This window comes from Lates calcarifer, linkage group LG18 (assembly GCF_001640805.2).
Source record: "Lates calcarifer isolate ASB-BC8 linkage group LG18, TLL_Latcal_v3, whole genome shotgun sequence".
Taxonomy (NCBI): domain Eukaryota; kingdom Metazoa; phylum Chordata; class Actinopteri; family Centropomidae; genus Lates; species Lates calcarifer.
The window spans coordinates 15,481,878-15,503,573 of record NC_066850.1 but is presented as its reverse complement, the minus strand read 5'-3'; the positions used below and the strand labels follow the sequence as shown (position 1 = coordinate 15,503,573).

At 40.8% G+C, this 21,696-nt stretch overlaps 1 protein-coding gene across 11 annotated transcripts in view; it reads left to right on the top strand.

Annotated features, from left to right (window-relative positions):
• The window catches only part of nav3 (neuron navigator 3), a 194,515-nt gene that overhangs the window by 128,059 nt on the left and 44,760 nt on the right, over positions 1-21,696 (top strand). For 10 of the 11 annotated variants that reach the window (XR_001963294.2, XR_001963293.1, XM_051077602.1 and 7 more), the window contains 2 exons: positions 1,966-2,373; positions 4,087-4,206. Coding sequence is in view for 9 of the 11 variants with exons in the window: in XM_051077602.1 (XP_050933559.1) it covers positions 1,966-2,373; positions 4,087-4,206 (528 nt within the window). In the remaining 2 variants the exon portion in view is untranslated. The remainder of the gene's footprint in view (positions 1-1,965; positions 2,374-4,086; positions 4,207-21,696) is intronic. The other variant, XM_018697070.1, reaches the window with a different exon arrangement.

Here is a 21,696-nt window from a genome sequence, read left to right as displayed (position 1 = left end):
CTGCTTTAAGATGTCATTGCTTTTGTCACCTAATGGAGAAAGGTCCGCCCAAATAGGTGTCTCATCCCACATATCGGTCCTGCATTTCAGCTGCATCATCTGCCACAGTCACTGAAGTTTAGTCTTTTTAAACCAAACAGAATTCTTCAAAGGTAAAAAAGTATATATTATAACAGCAAACACGCAACAAATTGTATGTTTTTTGTATTGGCTGAATCTGCACATTATTTATAGGTAACTACTGGCAGACAATTAAATGAATATTCTGATAATGCTACAGTTTAGTGTATTAGCATCCAAACATCATAAAACAATATTGTTAAAATCTGATTTGACAGGGACTTCATGATAGCCTTAGCATTCTGTAACTGGGCACATCTGAAGCCTTAATCCTATTTACACTTGAGCTATGTGTGTTTCCATGGTGATATATATTATATATAATGTAACACACCTTTATTTTGCTTACACAGGGATATTTGTGACTAGAATGCACATTAGAAGCTTATACTGAAAGACAAAAGCCAGAGCAGCTGTCTGGTTTTACATGTTCTGTCTCTCATCATGTGGATGCAGTGCACTCTTTTTTCCAGCAGAGAGAGCTCATGCTAGGTACCACTGCTGCCAGGCTTGACTTTCTGTGTCCAGATACATCAAGTTGCAAGGCTTGGTGTGTGAGGGTTTATGTGTCTTTCTTGTGTTCATAGTCCACACAGATGTCTCTGACTCACCTGCAGCACTTAGGAATTGATCCTGTAATTTGGATCTTGCCTCCTGTTCTTGCCAAAAGTGCTCTGGCCAGTCATTTTTTAAGGATGAAAGCTGTGTGTTGCAGTTGACATTTTCAGATTCTTCTCCAGCAGTAGAGAAAAAGTGTCTATACTGGCTGTTGCAGTGTAATGGGAGATAGTCGGAAAGTGAGTCAGTCTCTCCATCAGGTTTCATTCCTTGTCTTGGCTGCTTTCTTTGTTAATATTTTACTCATTCACCATCTATCCCAAAAGACACATCTCTCTCTCTAGATGCATTTTCATCTTCAAAATGACACAATTCAATAAAGATTATGATTCAGTGTCTCTGTAAAGCTTTAAATCTTTTTAACAAAGGCTACATAATGTTGTGATGATGTCAAGTCATGATGTAGGATTTGAATAATTTCCTGAGATATCATTGATTTTGATATCTCATTGAATTTACTCATGTAGTCCAAACTGGCACTGATGTGATATATTGTAATGGCTATTGTTATCTTATAGTTTTTCTTCTTATTTACAGGAACACTGTGAGGAACAACACTTGCAAAATAACCTTTTTCTGTTTTTCAATCTGCCGACATTAACTTTTCCACATATACTGGAGGTTTATTTACTTACTTCAACCTTGCTGATGCAAATGTGCCTGGTTCTGATTTTATTTCCTGTGACATTTCAAAAGTTTGCGTAAAATTCACCTGATAGTTGTATGGAAACATAGCTGTCTCCTCTCTCTCCCTGTTTCTATGTGATGTACCATGATGGTCTGACATATGTTCTCATGGGAGCTTTCACTTTCTTCTCTCCTCCCCCTTCAAGTTAATACACTGGAAGAAACATCACTTTAGGAAGGTCACACACACATACACACACGTAAGAGAGAGATGTAGAGTAATGTTAGTAGAACCAGCATGTGATTTGAAGGGAGTGGCACTCAACTGATGTAGACAGCTCTCTTCTGAAAATATGACTGATCTTTTCACCTGAATGATTTGCCCTTCGCACAGGAGTGCACTTGGTATGATGGCTTCAGTGTCTCAGACTTTGCCTTTGGCCTGTTTTAGGCACTTTACCAGAGACCCTCTATACTGAACCTTTAAGAATGTTTAGCAAGTGTCAGAAAAGAACATGCTGATAATTATCTGTTTTTGCTGTATTGTGTCAGTAGGAATTAATTTCCCTATTCTGTCTTTCCATCCCTCTGTCTCCACAGTACACTAGAAACAACTTTCGACACCACGGTAACCACCGAAGTCAATGGGCGGAGTCTCCCAGCCCTCACCGCACGCTCCTCCCCCATGGCCTGGCGACTGGGCCCAACACAAACTCCACGTCTCCAAGCAGGCGACGCCCCCTCAATGCCCAGCAGCTACGCTGCGCCCAGGCCCAGCACGACAAGCGCCGGCACCACCACGGGGCGATACAGCGGGCACTCGGACCCCACCAGGTTTGTGTACAGTGCCCCCCTGAGGCGAGCAGCAGCGGCAGGGGCGAGAGGGGCGGAGCAGGGGGAGAAGGGAGGAGGAGGGCTGGAAGGAGGGAAGCAGATGGAGGTGGCAGGGTACATGAGTGATGGGGACATCCTAGGAAAGAACGGCCGGATGGATGAGATCACCAGCGGGTAGGATGAGCATGTTAGCTTCCTCTGACTTCAGTTTTTATATGTATTAAACAATATAATAATAACTATATGTGTTACTTAGTCAGTAGGTAGGTGAATTTTGTTACCTTTGGACAGATCCAGGTCAGCTTTCTCCTACCTTTATGCTAAGTTAACTGACTGCTGTTTACAGACATGAGGGTGTTGATCTTCCCATCTAACTCTCAAGATAACAAATAAGCATATTTTCCAGAATGGAGAATTATTGCTTTAAATGAAAAGCGTCACTTTTAGTGATAACAGGATACAGACTAGTGTTTGTAATATTGATGGAGGCGTTTTGTTGATACTTGAATTGCAGACTGGAGATAGTATATATGTGTTTAGCTGAAAATTCTGCAAACTGGTCATGAACTCTCAAATGCATTTGACTGTATTTTCAGACAATGGCACCAAATGTATCTACCAACTTCCTGTCTCATATGGACCCTTTAGCTAATATTTAAGTTTACACATTGCCTAAAACTTGACTAGTGTTAGCATTAGCTTGAAACTGAAACTTTGACAAGGTTTGGAGTTAAAAGGATTTGATTTGGTTGAGGTAAAGATATTTGCTCATGATAATGTCTATCTTAAGCCTCCTACATGTAAAACTTCAGTGGCTGAAAATGTATTTCTTTGCTTTTTCATACTTTGAACACAGTATTTACAACATTGGTACATTTTACAACCCACTCACACTGATGACATTTTGTAACATTTTGTTGTAAGTAATTAATCCTACTACTATACTTTGATGGTTAAAGCAGAAACATCAGTTTAGTAAATTGATAATCTACAGCATACTAACTAAAATGCCACTTTGAAGGCCATTTGTTTTTTCAGGCATCATGAATAAAAGTGACACATTTCTGTTCATGGTTAGCTGTGTATTCACACAGTTGCCAAGGCCTCACCCATTTTTCTCTGTGCATCAATACAAATGGCCTGCTGTCATCCACCAAGGCTATCATTGTTTTGTCATGCTTTGAAAGGAAAGGTTCAAATAATACATTTATATGAACCTTGGGGGCACTCAGTACAATTATAGATTACCTGAATGAAGCAAGATCAGTCAGTGTATTCCACAACACATCATGACAACATGTGTGTTGGCGTCTGGCCTTGATTCATTCAATAGCAATAAATGCCTTGAGCAAGTGGTAGGTGTGTTGAAAAAGCAATTCGCCTTCTACTCACGCACCCACACGAACACACAATCCCACTTGGTGTACATGCAAGAGAAGAGTCTGGGGGGCAGGGAATACTGTGAAGAGGAATGATGGAGTAAAGCATCTGTAGAATTAAAGACGCATCAGAACAGAAAATGTAACAACACGTCGGGAGGGAAAGGTGATTAGCTGAATTATTAGCTTAATTAACTCAACACTAATGATGCCCATGTCCTATGAGCCGTGTCTGATAGCTATCTGGCAGTAGTCTCAAATCCTGCCACTTACTCGCTACCACATTCACATCCACAGATACACAAACTCACTTAAATATGCACCTTTTTTGTGAGTTCACAGAGTGCACATACAGTCCAAACAATGTCCATCAATCAAACAAGTCACTGTTTTCTCTCTAGTTTAGCTGAATTCACTTTAATTATTTGAATGAATAAAAATATTAACTCCAACTGTTTGTGTCCAACTGAGATCAGACATCTTCCTCTAATTAGCTCTCCTCTCACAGATACCTTACAGACGGTGGCCTCCATCTGTATGCACGGAACACAGGCCGAGCCTCAGACGTGGCGTCTTCACGAGAAATATCCCAGAGAGGGAGCAAAGAGATGCAGGGCGACATAGACAGGTAAGGATGGAGTCTGTCAATCATACGGTGCTGCTTGTTTTTGATGTGTGTGTGTGGACTGCACCCAGCTCTGGTTAAGGTTTCTCAGTTTCGAGATTTATCCAAGGACACATCGAATGGATGAGAGCACACTGTTAAATATCCAAATTTGCATACAATGTCTACATTTCAGTTTTTGCTTTTGGCATTTAGCTGATGTTCCTCTCCAGAGCACCTTGCTGACGGTTCAACGGTACAAGCTTCAGTAACTAGTTTCCAGTCACTTTTCAGCTGCAGCCAAGTGGATGTTTGCAAGGGCAAATCCACCAGACTGTGCTTTGCGGCCAGTGATGTGTGTGCGTGAGAAAAGCGGTACGCTGCAGTGAGAATGGCAGGAAGGTTGAAAACGTATCAGCCTTTCCAAGCATAAACTGCAAACACATCCTCTTACAGCCAGTTTAATTGAGTTGATGAAATGCCTGCTAAAGCATTCACCTTTGTGACAGCTACCTAGCTAGCAACTTAGCATGCAAACAGGCAGAAGTGATCCAAACAAACTGGTACATTTGTTATGCTAATACAGAGAGAGAGTTGTTTAGATATAAACGTTTTTTTTTTATGAACTAAAGGGAGAGATAAGGAAAAATATAGACTTGTATTACTGAAGATAGAGGCTTAATAAAGGTGAGATATGGGAGAAGGGAAAGGGTTCTGAAAAGCGTAAAAGCTTTCATTTTGTGACAGATGATATGGAGCAAACATACAGCATCTGCTCATCAGAGATGATTATAGTTGTACCTGTACCCAGTGAAAGAATAATAAAAACAAAAAGCAAGCCTCAAGCACAAAGTCGTAAATTAGTTAATGTCCTTAAGAGGTGATGGTCAGGCCACCACCCTACTCCAAGGACATCCAAGACTAAGTGAGGTGAAAAGAAGAGACGTGGTATCGATTTGAAGCTGTCAAGCTATCATTGTGATGACAAGCCTTCAGAGAAGCTGCTGGGAATCGACTGATGCAGTGACATTTCCCAGTGTCGCAACTTCAACTTCTGCCAAGACTTTAATGAGTGGCAGCCTTTAGAGGAGTGGGAGACTTAAAAAGAAATCAGATATGGCTCTCAAGAACCAGTTGGCTTTTGTTCTAGTACTTTAAATTAAGTGCCGTTAAAGACACTCTTAGCCAAGCTTACAGCATGCATCCAAATTATAGTAAGCTGAAAAAATAGATATAAAGCCAAATTATTTTGGCTAGATTCAAATTGTTATGTGGTTGCCTGAGTCAGTTTTAGCATTCTGTTCAAGGGAAATGTAAATGTGCTTAATGTGCAAGTGGTTGCGTAAAGCAAATTTAGACAGAGTGAAGTAGAAGTGCTTGCTTCCTGTTGTGACTCTGTCTTTGTTTTTGTTTGCTTGTTTTTGTTACCCGTCTACATAATCCAATTGTTTCATAGCCCAGATGATTTTGCTGCTTCTGGGTTACGTGCTCGGTCTCACAGGCACGTCTGTCACAACAGTCGGTGGAGCCAGTCAGCCAGGGGCGAGTCGGATCATATCTGTGATTGGTCGAGAATCAAAATGTGCTAGACCTGACTGGAGGTTCAGAATAGGCGATTAACCTGCTCTCCCATCAATCTCAAACTGATCTGCCTGTCAGACTTTGACACTCGGGCAAAGGGAAAGATTGGAATAGAATAAATATGAACCCTGTGAGCTGCTTCTTCCATTTGCAAAGTTTCGGCTTCACCCTTCATGTGTTTTATCTCAGTATTTTAATATTTTTGCCTAAAGTGTCTCTCACCTTGCCTTGACATAAATCCAAAAAAATTGCTGCTTTTCTCAGCTAAAGTCTGTGTTAGCGCTCTGGGCCTGAGGGGCGATGAGGAAATATTGATGCCTGCTTCCCCTTAAGATGCCTGCAGGCAACAGACTCCCGATAGGATCAGATTTTGGAACCTTGTTTTCCTCCCTTCTTTCCTTCCTTTCTTTTCCCTTACAAAACTGCACGAATGTACACACACACACACACACACACACACACACACACACACACACACACACACACATACACATACAAATACACATAATCCCCAGCTTCCTCTGACATGTGTGATTGTCAGAAGCTGAGCTGTCACTTCCCACTGACATACATACTCAGGGGGGAAAATTCATTTCCGAAGCGATTGCTCACTGGGCTTCACACCTCAGCCTGGCTTTAGCTCCCTCCGTAGGACAGGATCCGCCCTCCATGATCCGCCCTCCATGATCCGTTCTTTCTTTATCCCAAAGCATTCGTCTTCTCTTCCACATAAGCTCCTGTCTTTAGGTGAAATGTGTAACGGATAAGGCCCAGGTTCAAACAATCAGTTCACTGACTTTGAAGAACTTTTCAGGAACGATAAATACAAGCTAAGTATTTATTCTGAGACTGCAACTGAGTCAAATCTAAATAGTTTCTTTTTTACCTGGTGCTTCCCCAGATTTTCCATATGTAGCTGCTCAACAATTTTTCACCTGACTCTGTAACTGTCAGGTAGTGTTGTAGTAGTGTTTTCTTGTATGTCTGCTCAGTTGCTGCTTTATTTTTGTTCCCCTATCCAAGAGAAAATTTTTGGCTTCGTCTCAATCACTGAAAGATACAGGCAGTACTGCAGTAAATAGTTGATTATTTGCCCCCTGACAGGCTGTTGGTGATGGGTGAAGTGTAAATGTTTCAGGATTTTCTTATAAAAACTGTAGTTAATATTTTTCTTGTACTCATAATCACTAAATTAAATGTGAATTTCCTAGAATATCTTTAATCAAGCCCCAGAGAAAAAAATGTGAAATTGTAGTTATGAATTATCAGAGGTTTTCAGGGTCAGAGATTTTCTGACTCATGCCTCAACCACAAGACACATACTGACTGTCTTGTGGCCATGCTGCATTTTAGAGTGAGTTTCACAAAGATATCCTTCAACAGCAGTCTAGCTTTTGACTATCTAAGTATAATTTACCATTATGCCATTTCTTGGTACCTTTTTTTCTCACTCTCTAAGTTAAAAACATGGCTTGACTGAACAACCACGACAAACTATTCATTTCTCTGGAAGATTTCAGCCAATACACTGTCATTTTACTGTGAAAAAAACAAAATACAAAAAGCTTTCAGTAGCAAATCTCTTTGCAGTTCAGACCTGTAGCAGAGCTGAGATGCTGTTTCTCTTCTTATTTCTTGTTCCACAACATTGCTAGCAAACAACAAATTATGAGCAACATCTAAGAAACATCTAAGAAGAATCTCCTCCTCTAAAACTAAAACCTGACTTTTAATGTTGATGTTTAGCTCAAGTATTTTTTGCATTAAAACATCAGTTCATTGCAGGTTCTTTGGAAATGTGTTGGTGTTAGACGTTGATCGTACTGTTCAATGCAGCAACTCAAAACAACCAGAAACATCTACAGTGATTGTCACTGTATACAGTATGCATACTGGAACGCAGCCTTTTCATAACTGTTGTGGTCACAAAACTTCTTATTTCAGAGAGTTTGCTGTTTTTTCTCTGGTGACTGGACATAGCTATATTTTGAGTAAGAAAGTGTTAGAGCAGAGCCAGGGATCTCAGCTGAGTTTGGATGGATATGAAGTGTAGTTTAGGACAAATTACTTGGAAAGAAATACTGAGCATTTAATGTTTTCGCCCTCTTCTCTTCCCTTCTTTTTGATTTCCTCAATAAATGGGCAGTTACACACATGCAGCCACACACACCTTAATCAAGCATAAACACACTTGTACAAGTACACTTCCCTCACTCCCAGTTCTCCTGGCACACTGGCAGTAGTAGAGAGAGTTTCCTGGGAGGCAGAAAGCAGGAGTCGGTCTGTGTACATAAACTGAGCTCCCATGAGGCTCATTACGCTTCATGCTTCTCTCCGTCCATAACCACTCCCCTGGCTCCCGCCCATGGCAGCTTTATCCCCAACCAACGGAACCTCTGAGATAATTCATCTAAATGACTCATCAGATCAAGACTCATGGCCAGCAGGTGACTGAGACCATCTGTGGCAAGAACACTGTGGGCTTATGTTTGCTGCAGTAACTCTTACATGAGATATGTACTTGGTGTGACTATAGGTGGTGTTAGATACCCCTCATCTCCATTTCTTGATCAGAAAAGCTTTGTGGGTGTCCCAGTTTCTTGAGTAAATCCCCTTCTGTACAGGAAGTGATGCATTATGTTTCTGGAGGTGGTTGGCAGGGAGGGGAAAGAGCTGAGAGCCAAGTCCTTTTATCATCACTGAGAACCTCTGCTTTTTATCATCATTATTCAGCAAAACTAAGTGTGACAAAATGTAGAAATAAGTACAGTGTCAAATACACTGTTACATTTGGAGGTGTGTTCCTTTGTGCTAATAACAGAATTTTCTGAAACTGACCATCTGCCCCAAAGCAGCTGAACAACAAAGGGTCAGATCTCTCCTCTAATCAGTCTGTTTCAAAACAATGGTGAATTCAGCCTTGGCTAAAAGCCCCTCTCTAAAAATACCCTCCTGTCATGCAACATAGATGAGTGCATGCTCGTGGCTTTACTGTCAAGAAAAGATGCCCAAGGAGAATGTTTTGACACAGGCTCCCCGTTCTCAGCAAAGACATGAATAAGTAACAGGGCCTCGCTTTTAGCATCCTGGTGTCGGGTGTGTGTGGCACTGTCTCTCCCTCTCTCTCTCTCTCACTCACCCTCCTTTTTGAGGGCTGGACTGTGGCAGCTGGCTCTGCATTTTTTGGTTATTTGAAGCTTTGGGGGATTGAAGACAAGTTTGTGTTTGACTGTGTGTTGTATTGTGGTTGTGTTGTCCATGCTTGACAAACAGAGAGTTTGTGCGCTTGTCCTGGACTACATTTTAAGAGTGTGCGTGTGTGATTTCTGCAAACGTGTGTGTGTTACTGAGCAGCAGGATCCCGGCTGTCACTCTGCAGAGCAGTGACAGTCGCGATGAAGCTGCATGACTCTTCAGTGCTGCCGTAAGCAGCGAGGAGATTTGGAGGAGACGGTTTTTAACCATCAATGACAAAGCCGGTCGTTATATAAGTTTCTGTGTAGCTCATCTCTGCCAGGGGCGCCACTTAGGAAGAAAATATCCTCTCTCCCATCGCACCTGAAACTGCACCGCTTCTGCTTTCTAGCTTTCTGAAGTTTCCTGGCACTTGTCAGTCTCTTTCTGTTTCTCAGACATTTGTCTTTTTCCAGTCTTTCCACCTTAATGAAGAGCACGCAGGCACACAGACTAAACTTAGCCGACTGTGATGGTAATTGGAAGAAGTTTTATCGCAGATTTGAGTACCCAGCTGTGTCTGGCTCTTGTGTTTGCTCGTGTTCATGCAAATGTGTGTCCTCCCTTGTGCAGGTGCTTGCATACATATATTTCCTCACAAATACAGTCAAATTGCAGCCCCCCAAAAACACACACTAATTAACCATGTATTCATTCAGAGGACTCAAAGGAAAGTTTCCACTTTTTGGAAACTGACTTTTCCTCTTATTTCTTATTGTCTGGCATTGATTCAACTGTATCTTCCACCCTGGATGCTGCTCTCTCTATTTATAATTAATCTGAATATTCCTCATACTTTCCTCCAGGGGAAGCTTGGTATCCTCATTAATTACTGTACTCACTGAATCAATAAGTGAAGTCAAGTAGTTACAGAATGGGGCAGTGATGAAATAAAAAGACATCCTGCCCTACTTCATTTCTCTGAATGTGAGGTTTGGGTCCAACAAACCCTGTTACACCTCTGAAGGTGTCTATAATCAAATGAATGAGATTATATTTTCTCTTCTAAGTATTTAATGTGCACAAGTGGTGTTTTACTGATTAAGTAAGAGCCTTCCAGTTTAGCAAAATCATGCATCACGTTTGTTTTTTGTTCACATTTTTACACTTTTTTTTTCAATGAGAAATTTCAATTCAAACTTCAAATACTATGTTTGACATATTAGGATGTCTAGTAGAATTCTTTATATTTTGCTGTGTGGATCAGATCTGTCTATTCTGTGTTCCTGTTCTGTTCTGTTGTGGCTCCTTTTTGTTCACTGAGCATGGCTGCAGCAGCTCTCAGCATGATGATCTTTGGGCCATATGCCCCTCTGACTGTGAGGCACAGCTCTGTCTGTCAGGGGCAGGTTATTCATCTGGTATGACTGAGAGGTGAAAGACAGCATGGCCATCAGTGTATAGAAGTATTGTCACATTAATTTTGAGATATTATCACAAAAATGGCAAATACTGGTGCTATATTTTAGACACACAGCCTTTAGCAGCCTCTTTTTGTGAGAAAGAAGTAGAGAGAAAAATACAGTAAAGAAATTTTGTTTCCTTTGGACACAGCATGGCTAGCTGTTTCCCCTTGTTTCCAGTCTCTGTGTTAAACTAAGCTAACAGGCTGCTGCTTGTAGTTTCATATTTAACAGACAGACATGAAAGTGGTATTGATCTTTTCATCTAATTCTCAACAAGAGAGTAAATGAGCTTGTCTCCCAGAATGTTGAACTTCTTTGTTAGTTATAAATGTTCATGTGTATATTAGAATTTTGATTTGTCAAAACTTTCTAGAAGAGACTGATGAGCCACTTTGTGAATTTTTAATATGGAACCAGCAGCAGCCACTGTTGAATAATAATTGACAAGATATTGAAATATAGAAGAGTTTCAACTTGATTAAAGATGTTCAAGGTGCAGCAGGGTTCATCTTCTGGCTAGTTATGACTACAGGAACAGGGAGAGAGACACACACACACACACACACACAGATGCAGCTGATACACACTTGAGATGTCTTAGTCCAAAATGTGATTTATTCACCTGGCCTCATCAGGTTGGGCCCAGGGGTGACAAAGCTGAAGGGATAATGCTGGGTGAGGTCAGACCTGCTTGGTCTGTCTTTCTGATTGATGACAGGTCCCATATGGTCCAGTTCTAGAGTTCAGTTCACATGGGTCATCTCAGCCTCCACACCTGACACATGGACTGTATAAAAATGATTAGGGTGGAAGAACCTTGTGAACCTTGTGTTTTGATTCTTTAAAAAAGCAAGGTCCTCCCCAGTGTCATGAATATTTTGTTTGGAGCCAACATTTGATTTCTAATTAAAATTGCAAAACCCTCACACCAGTATTAAATGATGTAACAGAACTGACTTGGAACAATTAGTCTTGCCGTTCATAACTGAAAGAGGCAAAGCATAACAACTAAAAGGTCATGTAGCAAAGTTTTAATATTCTCATATCCTAATAGAAGATAAATATTGTTTGTTGAAAAAAAAATTACCCACCTCTCCCAATGATAATTTTCATATAGTCCCACCATTTTTTTCTTCTTTTTTGTGGTGCATCTCACAGAATAGAGGAAAAGTTGAATTATTAAGAAGCTAGCTCTTCCATGACAGAATGTTACACACATTTTGGATATCCTAATGCAACATGCCCAGTTTGGACCATTCAGGAACCTTTATGGCTCTTCATTCCCTTCTTTATCTCCATATTTCTTTTCACTGATTATGTGTAGGCATCTTTATACCCTCTTCATGCAAATTGTCCCAAGTCTGACTGATTTATGGGAAACAGTGATGCCATAATGATGACTCACCTTAAAGTGACACAAAGGTGACATAAGAGAGTAATAAGACATTTATATCCCTCCCTAGTGCATAATGTATGGGCTAAAGAGGTCATATGTGAAGAATGTATGCACATTAATTCACATGTATGGTCCAGGCCTTATAGTTTTCAGATTTAAGGGAAACAGAGATGAGAAGTTGGTGACTCATACTAAGGTGACAATGTAAGCTTGCCATGAGACTTATAGGCATTCCTACCTTGTTTTATATATCATGAGCTTAGGGATTATAGGTGGGTGCCACTAAAAGGCTTAAATCTCCTCATGTAATGGATTCAAAATGAACAGGGGGAAATGAAAATAAATAGCACTAAATGTTACCACAACACTACATTAGAAGTAATGTGATGAAACATTAGAACAGAATAGGAAGGTGACCCATTGATCTGAACAGTAAAGTGATGTAGTGTTGTATTAGAAAGAGAACGATTCCCTCCATTACAAGCAGTGGCTCCAATATATCTTGAGTCTTAATGCTCTGGTGATTTAAAACTTTTAATCGAATAAGTTTGTCTAGTTAAAAGGCCGAGTGTTTACAGAGGGGAGGGCTGCAGCTTATTTGACTGTTGATGCAGAGTTTGTGCCCCTGAGAGTTTACTTGGATTGGGAATTCATTTAAAAGAGTTGTCCATGTTTTTTAAGTGGAAGCGTCTTCTTTGTCATGCAGTTGGCAACAAGTTGTGATGAAATGAAAAAAACAACCTTTGAATCAAAGCATCACATTTAGCTGTTGTTATCATTTAAAGTGGTATCTCAAGCCTGGATTGTTTGAGGGTGTTTTGTGGGCAGTTTGTTTTTCTATTCATAATCTGTGTTACAGTACACCAGTGTGGCAATAGATAATAGGATTCATCAAAGATTTGTCTGCAGTACTGCTGATGGATTGACTCAGGATTGCCTGTATACAGTGCTAATGCAGGATAGATTTTAGGATAAAAGGGCTAAAGGCCTGCTACTACAGCTGCATCAATTCATTTGGTTGAAATATTTCCAAGGATATGACTCCATTCATCATCTGACAGGCCTAATGAGTTTGTGAAGATAAGAATCAACAAAGCTCCTATCTTTGCTAATTCACTCTACTGCCATGGAGACTGACTTTGTTGTGGATTATAAACATGTAATCGTGTTAAATGACGAGTGCTATGATATAATTATGGTGGTTTATGAATCTGTGTAGAACCTATTAATGTTTTGTTCCTCTTTTTTGACCACTAAAACCTCCATTGACCTAAACAAGTTATCAGTAGAATTCATATCCAGCCCATATATTCAAAAGACCCACTTAACTGTAGTTGTTGAACAAAACAAAGTGCTAAAAGAATAAAACCCTCATTACTTTGTGTTTATTGCACTGGTTGAATCTAGTTTTAAAGTGTCAGGATTGAAATCCAAATAAGTTCGACACACTGATAATTTCGACAACCCTGTCAAGTCTCTCTCCCACTGAGACACAGCCAGTTGTCCGTTGCTCATCATTGATTCTGGACACAGTCCAAAATCATTGGTGGTCGGATTCTAACCTCAGCTGAGGGGCTTGGGAGAGCTGCCACTGTGCTGCCTCTGTCTATCAAGTTGTAATACCATAATCCTAGAAAGATAAAGGATTTTCTGTGCCAGAACAGTAGAGGATGCTAGGTTTGGTAACAGTTTGCCAAGTCGTCTGCCGCAGAGGCGGGTGATCTGCTGATGCCTGCTATCCCACTCATTCCTTCCAACTCCCCACCCTCACCAAGGTTGGTGACCGTCTGGTTCCTGTTGCCCCTCCCATACTAGCCCAAAGGGTGTTCTATTTGAATTCAACCATTCTTTAAACTAACAATGCTTTTGAGTTGAATTATTGATGAATTTAATGATTATTGTCTTGATAAGTAAGTTAATTGTCTATAAAACATCTATGCTATCCATCACATTTTCCCAAAACCCAACATTATGTGGTCACATTGTTTATTTTGTCCAGCCAACCATGTGAAACCTTCATTATGTTACCATAGATAATTAAGAAATCCAGCAAATGATCACATTTGAGATTCTGGAATTAGCTAAATTGTTATTTTTTTTCTTTCTTCTAACTAATCAATTAATTAACTAATTGCCTCAGATCTACATTTATTTTACGTTCACGCGTTTGGTATTTTGACTTTTTTATGTTTGGTCCACATACATTTGACAGTCCTGACCAACCCTGGTACACTGTATTTGTTTGTCTTGAGATGGAAAACATGGTTTAGCTCCTTCAAGGCCAGAGGAGGAGGAGGCCGGCGGCTGTGGGTTGTGAGCACTTATGTGGGCTGTTTGTTTGCACATTTGCCAGCAGTACACCATAGACTTGAACAAACCCCTGCCAGGATATATTAGGCTGCTGGAAGCCCCTCGCCTCTGAACAGCTAAAGATTTTGTTGTCATCTTTGACTGCATTGCAGTAGGAAGCCTGGACGTCTTTACCAGCCCAGCCAGGCAGCGCTGATGTCCTGCTGTCTGTGACTGCTTGGCAACAGACACATTACCAGCCTGTCCTTCCAAGGTCACTGTTCCTTTCTTTAATTGAGTTCTGCTGAGCTGAATTGGATTCCACAGGCAATGACTTGTCTGATAGCTTGTTTTTTTGCTGTCAACATTCAAATGATTTTTCTCTTTCTGTGACACGACACCTTGAAAAGATAATTCAAGCCTCTGCCTTGCAACACAGTCGTGATTCAGCCTGTATCCAGGTCATTGTAGCTCTTCTGAGAAAAAACTATATTTCCAGCTTTAGAGAGAGCTCAGGTGGCTAACATGAGCACTGAACAGAAAATCCAAAAGCAGGGATGAAGCAGGATGGCTCATACTATATGTGATCTCTTGGAAGATATCCAGGTGGAATTTACTGTCCTCTGACACCTGACTTCAACAAAAGAACATCATCGTGACTGGGCAGCTCTGTGTGACTGTGAATTAGCATGGTGCTGATGAAGAAGCTTACGCCAGTCTTCCTGGATAAATAAAGATGAATGAACCAGCTCGTACAGCTCGTCATGCTTTTCTTCTCGCTGCACTGCCCGCCATTAGGCTCTTTCAGTGGTTGAGGGAGGAGAGTCATGAATAATGTCCCAACACGAGGCTGTGTGGACAGACTTTTCTGAGCCACCTCACGTATTATGCATGAGATCACTTCCAGTCAGAGGCAGCATTCGGCAAAGATGAGGGACAGTCGGCTCTCATCCAGCAGAGCACTTCCTCCTTGAATTGGCTCCATTCTGCATTGTCATCCTCCTTTAATTAACCCTTGGTAACCCGCCGCTAACGACATGTCTGATCGCCTCTCCCAGGACTGACAGGCCCATCCTGGTGGGGAGGGGAGGGGAGGGGAGATGAAGAGAAGGGAGGGGGAGCTGGCAGCAGCAGTAGGGGGCGAAAGTGGAAGAGTGAGGTATTCCTTTATTCCTTTCTCTCCCGTTCCCATTTCCTCTCTGGACTCCTACTCGTTTCACAGCTTCTAGCTTCTCTGCCAGGTGGGGTTTTGCCTCCTGTGGTAGTAGGCGCGGCAGGGAAACAAACCAAAGCAAAACACTTCTGTGACAAGACGACAGGCAGCGTCCATCCCCTTAGAGGTGAGTTGACAGCAAAGCTAGAAACTACCCTACACACACAACTTCTGTTTGGAACCTGTTTGAGCTGATTGATGCACCTTTGTGTTGTGGTTGCGTTGAGTCACACTGTGTAATTTGCTCTGATAGCTGGTCTCTTTGTGCTCTACATCAGAGTCAAAGAGAGAGTGAACCTATCACCCACTTTGGCAGCTAAAAAGGCAGGAGAAGAAGAGTAAAGTCATTTGCAAGGATGTCTTGTTTTGTAATTGCAAGAGCTCAGTGGCATTAACTGGGATTATGGTACTTTACAGGCAAATGGGGATGAGTGCTCACCATTTACATTACAGAGCTCTGTTCTTTATGTGTGTATATATGTGTGGGAGAGAGAGGATAGACAGACATGCGGTGGAAGTTTTGTGTGCGACAGATTGTTGTCATGGTGGTTGAAAAAGAACGTCTTTGTTGCAGCTGTGTTGTTTTCTCTTGAGCACTTGTGCTTGCTGTGTGGACAGTTATTATAGAACTTGAAGCAAGCATCTATATAACACAGAAATGACAATAGATGAAAACATTTTGTACTTTATCTCTTAAAAATCAAATTTAAAAAAAGAAGAGACAGAGTGGCAAACATTACTTAATGAAAAGGTTTTTGGTCTCATAATTAATATTGCAAAAACATTGAAGGTGCTCTGGGCCAGTTTCATTGGACCTGTCATAAATAACGCTTATTTGTTCATAAACATACACATAAACATTCTCAGCCCACACATTCAGCCTCCCATTTACAGTCAATCAAGCAGCAGCAGCAAACCCGATCTTCGCTCCAGCTTTGAGAAAGAGTTGATTTTTACACAAATACCAATTGAACAGTAGATGATCAAAGGAAGGAAATATGATTTCACTCACAAGTTGTTTTTTACTTTTAATTGCTGAGAAACATTCAGTCACCCCTGAATGTTTTTCAAGTCATTGTATCTTCCAGATCATCCACAGGACTTTGATGACTTAATAGTACTTTTTTATGAATTGTTCCTTTAATTGAAGACAAAAGATGAAAGTCCCCACCATAAGAGTTAAGATCTTCATAATAGTAATTATACATTGTCTCAATTAAGTGTGAGACACAAGCAATTTGTGGATCCAAACTGGTCCCACGTCATGTCTTCAAATACGTATCGTTTTTGTCCTTTAGTTCTGTTATGTAAGAGGTCCACTGAGGAGGTCTTTGCATTGTCTCTGATTCACTTACTTAAACACCATCAAATATTTTTCAGTGACCTCATCTCGTTAGTCTCCTTGATAAACTGCAATCACCACTGTTATTTTTTGTTCATGCTGCTAATAGCATTTTCTCCCCTGGGCCATAGAAGGAACAAGACCCAGTGTATTGAATATTGAATGAGATAATGTTTGCATGGTTGAATGGCACCTCAGCAGTGCATTCACAGCATGGGAGGAGATATGTGCCGCAACGCAGCGGGCAAAAATCAAGGATTTACAATAGAGTCTGCAGTGAAATAAAAACTGTTGGAATGGTAGACATCCTTTACGTCCTCATTTCTTTCACTCTTCTTCGTGGTGAAGTCACATATTCCCTCCTGGTAGCTGCCTTTGGCTTGTGAGCAGCTCTACTCAAGCTTTTTGGGCTTAAGTGCCTTGCTAATGGCACCTCGGCAGCATCTGACAAGGAAAAGGAGAGTCTTTCTAATAGATTTTGCATGCTGAGATTTCTCCAACAGGTCCAGGGATTTGAAAACAGGTCAAACCTTTTTATAGCTCAAGTCATCATACAGTTCCATACCTCTCCATAGGTTCCATAGGTTGCACTATGTAGGGCACTACAGTCCAAGGCATCACAGTTGTATTTGTCCAACGAACAGAACCATCACAGGGGAAATACAGTGTGTTTTCAGATGGATTTTGAAGGGGGGACTTTGACTTGTTTCACACCATCTGCCCATTTCACTGCTTTGCTTATGAAACATGGGAGAGAAGCCAATAACCTCCACAGCGGTCTCCTCTCTAGCATTCTGCTCTGTACATAGTTGCTCATTGTTAATTTAAGAAGTTATGACACAAAAGTCCGACTCACCCGCCCTCGCTGTAGGGTTATTGAGTTCGCCTGTGCCATTTTTGAGGATGCCCCCCCCCTCCACTCAACTCCCCCGCCCCGTAGGAGATGTGGTGATGTGTATGTGAAAGCATGCAGGTCTGAGGGGAGGAGCTTGGTTAGCCACGGTTCTGTCAGCGCAATCAGAGGTGATCCAGGAAGTCGACCTGATAAAACATTAAGCCTATAACAGCCAGGCGAGTCCTTGGAGGAACAGTGCAATTTACTTTTTGTATTCTTTTTCTTTTATCAGCCCTTTATCCTTTATCTCAGGGAAATCCACAGGGTGTGGATGCTCTTCTTTAGCAGTCCCCAGCCTCTCATTCACACAGACAAAACACAGTCATCTATTACTGTTCAGTAAGCAGCTCCGCTGGAGCAGCTGGGGCACCGAAGGTGTAATAATAAAGGTTTGCCCTGCCCTATCTCCAGGGTTTATGGGAGTGTTGATCAGTATCAATGACTCAACTACTACCTCTGTCTGTGCTGAGGTATCTAGCTTTCAGTGATCATTTCTGACCACTGTTCTGGTTTGAGAATGGACTTCTGGTTCTGCAGATACTTTGGTAAAGAGAGCTGGTGGAGCCATGGAGTAAGCTGCAAAATCAAATCCTACTGCCTTTAAAGCAGTCTAAGTCTAAGAAGTCTAAACAGTGGTTGATAGACAGTAATCCTGTCTGTCTGTTTGCCAGTCAGTTGGTCAGTTGATCCACCTCTTTGGTCCAGATTTACTACAAATATTCATGTTCTCCTCGAGATGAATTGCAATCAGTTTGGTGATCCCTTATCTTTCTACACAAATTTAGGGCAAAATTTAAATATGTCCCATACTTTGATTTATGATCAAATACCTGTAAAACTAATGACATTTACATCGGCCTCAGCTGTATTTGTCTTGAGACAAACATTAGCATGCTAACATGCTGAATTTAGATGGTGATCGTGGTGAATATTACCTGCTTTGTGTGAGCATGTAGCATGCTGACATTAAGATTCAAGGCAAAGCAGAGCTGTGCCTTACTACAGCCTCCCAGAGCTGCTAGCATGGCTGTAGAGTCTTAGTCTCATTATTTTCTAATATATCCTAATGTCAAACCTTACGTGCCTGCCTCTGTCTTGATAAAGGTTGGTGGACAATGTAACCACCAGGGACAATGATGGAAATAAGAAGTCCAGGCTTTTATTGCTTTATCCCTGACAAAGTCTGATGTTTTGTATTTTTACAAAGCTAGAATATGTAATGCTTTAAGTGCTTTGCCCAGTAGCTCAGCTGATCCACATGTATTTTTCCCTCTAGTGCTTTAACTATTGCTGCAGTATTATCTTACAGTTTCCAGACAGCCTGCAAAGAAACTCAATATGTTCACAACTTCTTCACCTGAGTTTCTTCTGGCTAATCTGTCCATTGTTTGCATTTTCATTAAGCAAGTTACTTTTCCTTTTTATTGTGTTCCATTAGACTAACTCAGTTTGTTAATTAACATGAGTTTGCTTTAAGAATTACATTTAGTGAAGTGAATGCAGAAGCTAAAGGGCATCTTTACTTTGTGTTTATGACTCGGAGAGACATTCACTGTGACTCATTATGTTAATTAAGCAAGAATTACCCGAGAAATAGTTTTAATCATATTACCCACAGTTGAGATTAATTCTCCACAAAGAGGACTTTCAGTATTGTATTAGAGAGACCACCCTAGGAGTAAAGAGCGATATGTTACAGCCAGAGGAAACTGTGCAAGATTATTCTCATGTTTAGATAAGAATTGGAAGTCAGTAAGCTTCTTCACAATCATCTGCCTCTTCTTTGCAATTTATGATGATACATTTAAGGACAGTCCCCTGAATGATGTTTCATCATTCCTCTCTTTGTATTACCCTAGTAAATCCGCAGCATTTGATGTTATCAAGTTCAATTTGTCTCAGTTTGGAGGAAACTAATAGTGATTATGGAAAGTGAACCCTCTTACTTTAAAAGAAGCTTGAATGATATTTGAGGTCTGCAGTTTGGCATAAGAAGCAAGCATTACTCAGAAAGTACCATCTGTGCTTTGAGCTCTCCTAAATTTCCTCTTTAAAGCATGTTTCTATCTGAGAATTTAATGCTTATATGCTCTCAGAACCAATATTTTTACACCAAATAAATATGATTATACTTAGAGACAGAGTGTGTCTGCTGGCAAAACCTGTTTTGGAGTACAGCCAAGCCACTTTGGACCGGTTCATTTTGTTTAGTATTAAATTTGGCTCCGTCTGCCCCTGTTGTCTGTCACGCACTGAAGGGTGATCTCAGAGGAAGCGGCAGAGTGCACTGTAACTCTTGTGTCACCTCTGAGGCAAGTAAAGTTGAGCAGAGAGGTGACTTTAAATCAGATTGTCAAGGTGACCAGGCAGCCCCCTGTCACCACCAAAACGTAAAAGGCCCCACCCAGCACCAAGAGCACATTTAACCTTGACGCTCAGTCATATTGGAACAAGTCAGAAGCAGTCGGCGGCTGTCAGACGAAGCTACCCTCAGCTCAAAACAAAGCCACGGCATCAGCAAAGACAGGCTTAAGTGCAGATGAGAGCAAATAATTAAAGGGAAGCGAGCCAGGCATGTTTCAAAGCCATCGATTTCCACAGGCTTTGTTTGCAAAAGCCTGTTGTGTGCAGAAACACACTCAAACAGTTGGTTCGACTGCTCCACAGCAGCTTCTTTTTTTATTAAAGAACTGGGGTAAAGCTGTAGATACACAGCTCAAAAGCTCAGATTGACAGCAAGGATGCCATTTATTTCTTTGTATGACGAGATCCTCAGTGCATTAAATATCCATCTCTGTGCCACTTCTCTGATAATGGCTTTGAATTGGCGGAAAATGAAATCTCAAAATGACAGATTAAGGCTGGCAAAATAAGAAATTGGTTGTTGTTCAACAACAGAAAGACTCATTACCTGTTTTCCTATGCCTGTTTTCTTTTTTATGGTTTGTTCTTTCCCGGTTAAAATATTTTGACAGCCACATGGACACAAAGGACTTACAGAAATGGGATGGTTTTTTTTTTTTTGTTTTTTTTTTTTTTTTGGTCTCAGGTTAAATTCTGCATAGCTTGAAAATATTATGTACAGGTATAATGTTCATCCTAAAACAAAGCCTGCAGTGTTTAGTTTTATGCAATTTTTGTGAGTCACAGTCCTGGTCAGATTTTGGCTGTGAAGATAAATGCTACTCATTCCAAATCTGTCATAAGAGCAAATCAATTCTGCTCTGCACCAGTGGACAACTGGGTTGCGAGGTGTCTACTCTGCACTACATTCATTAAAAAACCCTTTACAGGTGAAGACAGACTATCTATTCATTTCTGCATGTAGACTCTACAGCAGCTCTTCATTTTTATCAGCTTAACATTTTTTCTGCCATTTCCTGACTATTAACACTATTTATTAAAAGGATACAATATAGCTAATGAATGGCAGCCATGTTTTAAGCATCTTTAAGCAACTCTTATGGTTATTGCTTTCTGAACAAACTTTTAGTAAATCAATAATGCCATCATCTTCCCCAGACACATCCACACATCTCCAGCTCGCCCACATTCCCCTCCCTTCCTCCTTTGTGAGCCTTTTTAAAATGAGTCATTATTCTCTCATTTTCAGCTCTCCGATGAATTATAGATGGCAAGCCTGAATTGACTTGTTGAAAAATTCTAATTAGCTTCTGGAAGTTGTTTCCTTTATTTAAAAAAAAAAATCATGTCAAATTCAGGATTTGCTCGGGTTCAGTCAGATGAAAGTCATTTTGAATCTGTTGGTTAAGTGAATTGTTGCCTGTTTGCATAAAATTCTTTGTTATCTGTCAGTGTGACGCAGATCACAGTGTGTGGTTGTGAGAGCAGTCATTTTGTTGGTTTTGAATTTAATCTGTGTGTGTGTGTGTGTGTGTGTGTGTGTGTGTGTGTGTGTGTGTGTGTGTGTGTGTGTGTCCACTCATTTTTCATTCCAGATTTTAATGAAAGTCTTAAGGATTCTTTGTCAGATTTATCATATAAATGAAGGGTGGGGTCTCTCTCACTGACACACACACATAGGCACATACACACACAGATGCAAACACAGATCCAGATGAAACGTGTCATGTTGGCATGGAAACCAATTAGTATCTGTGAGAACTCTGTGTGTGTCTCTAATGTACATGTGTATGG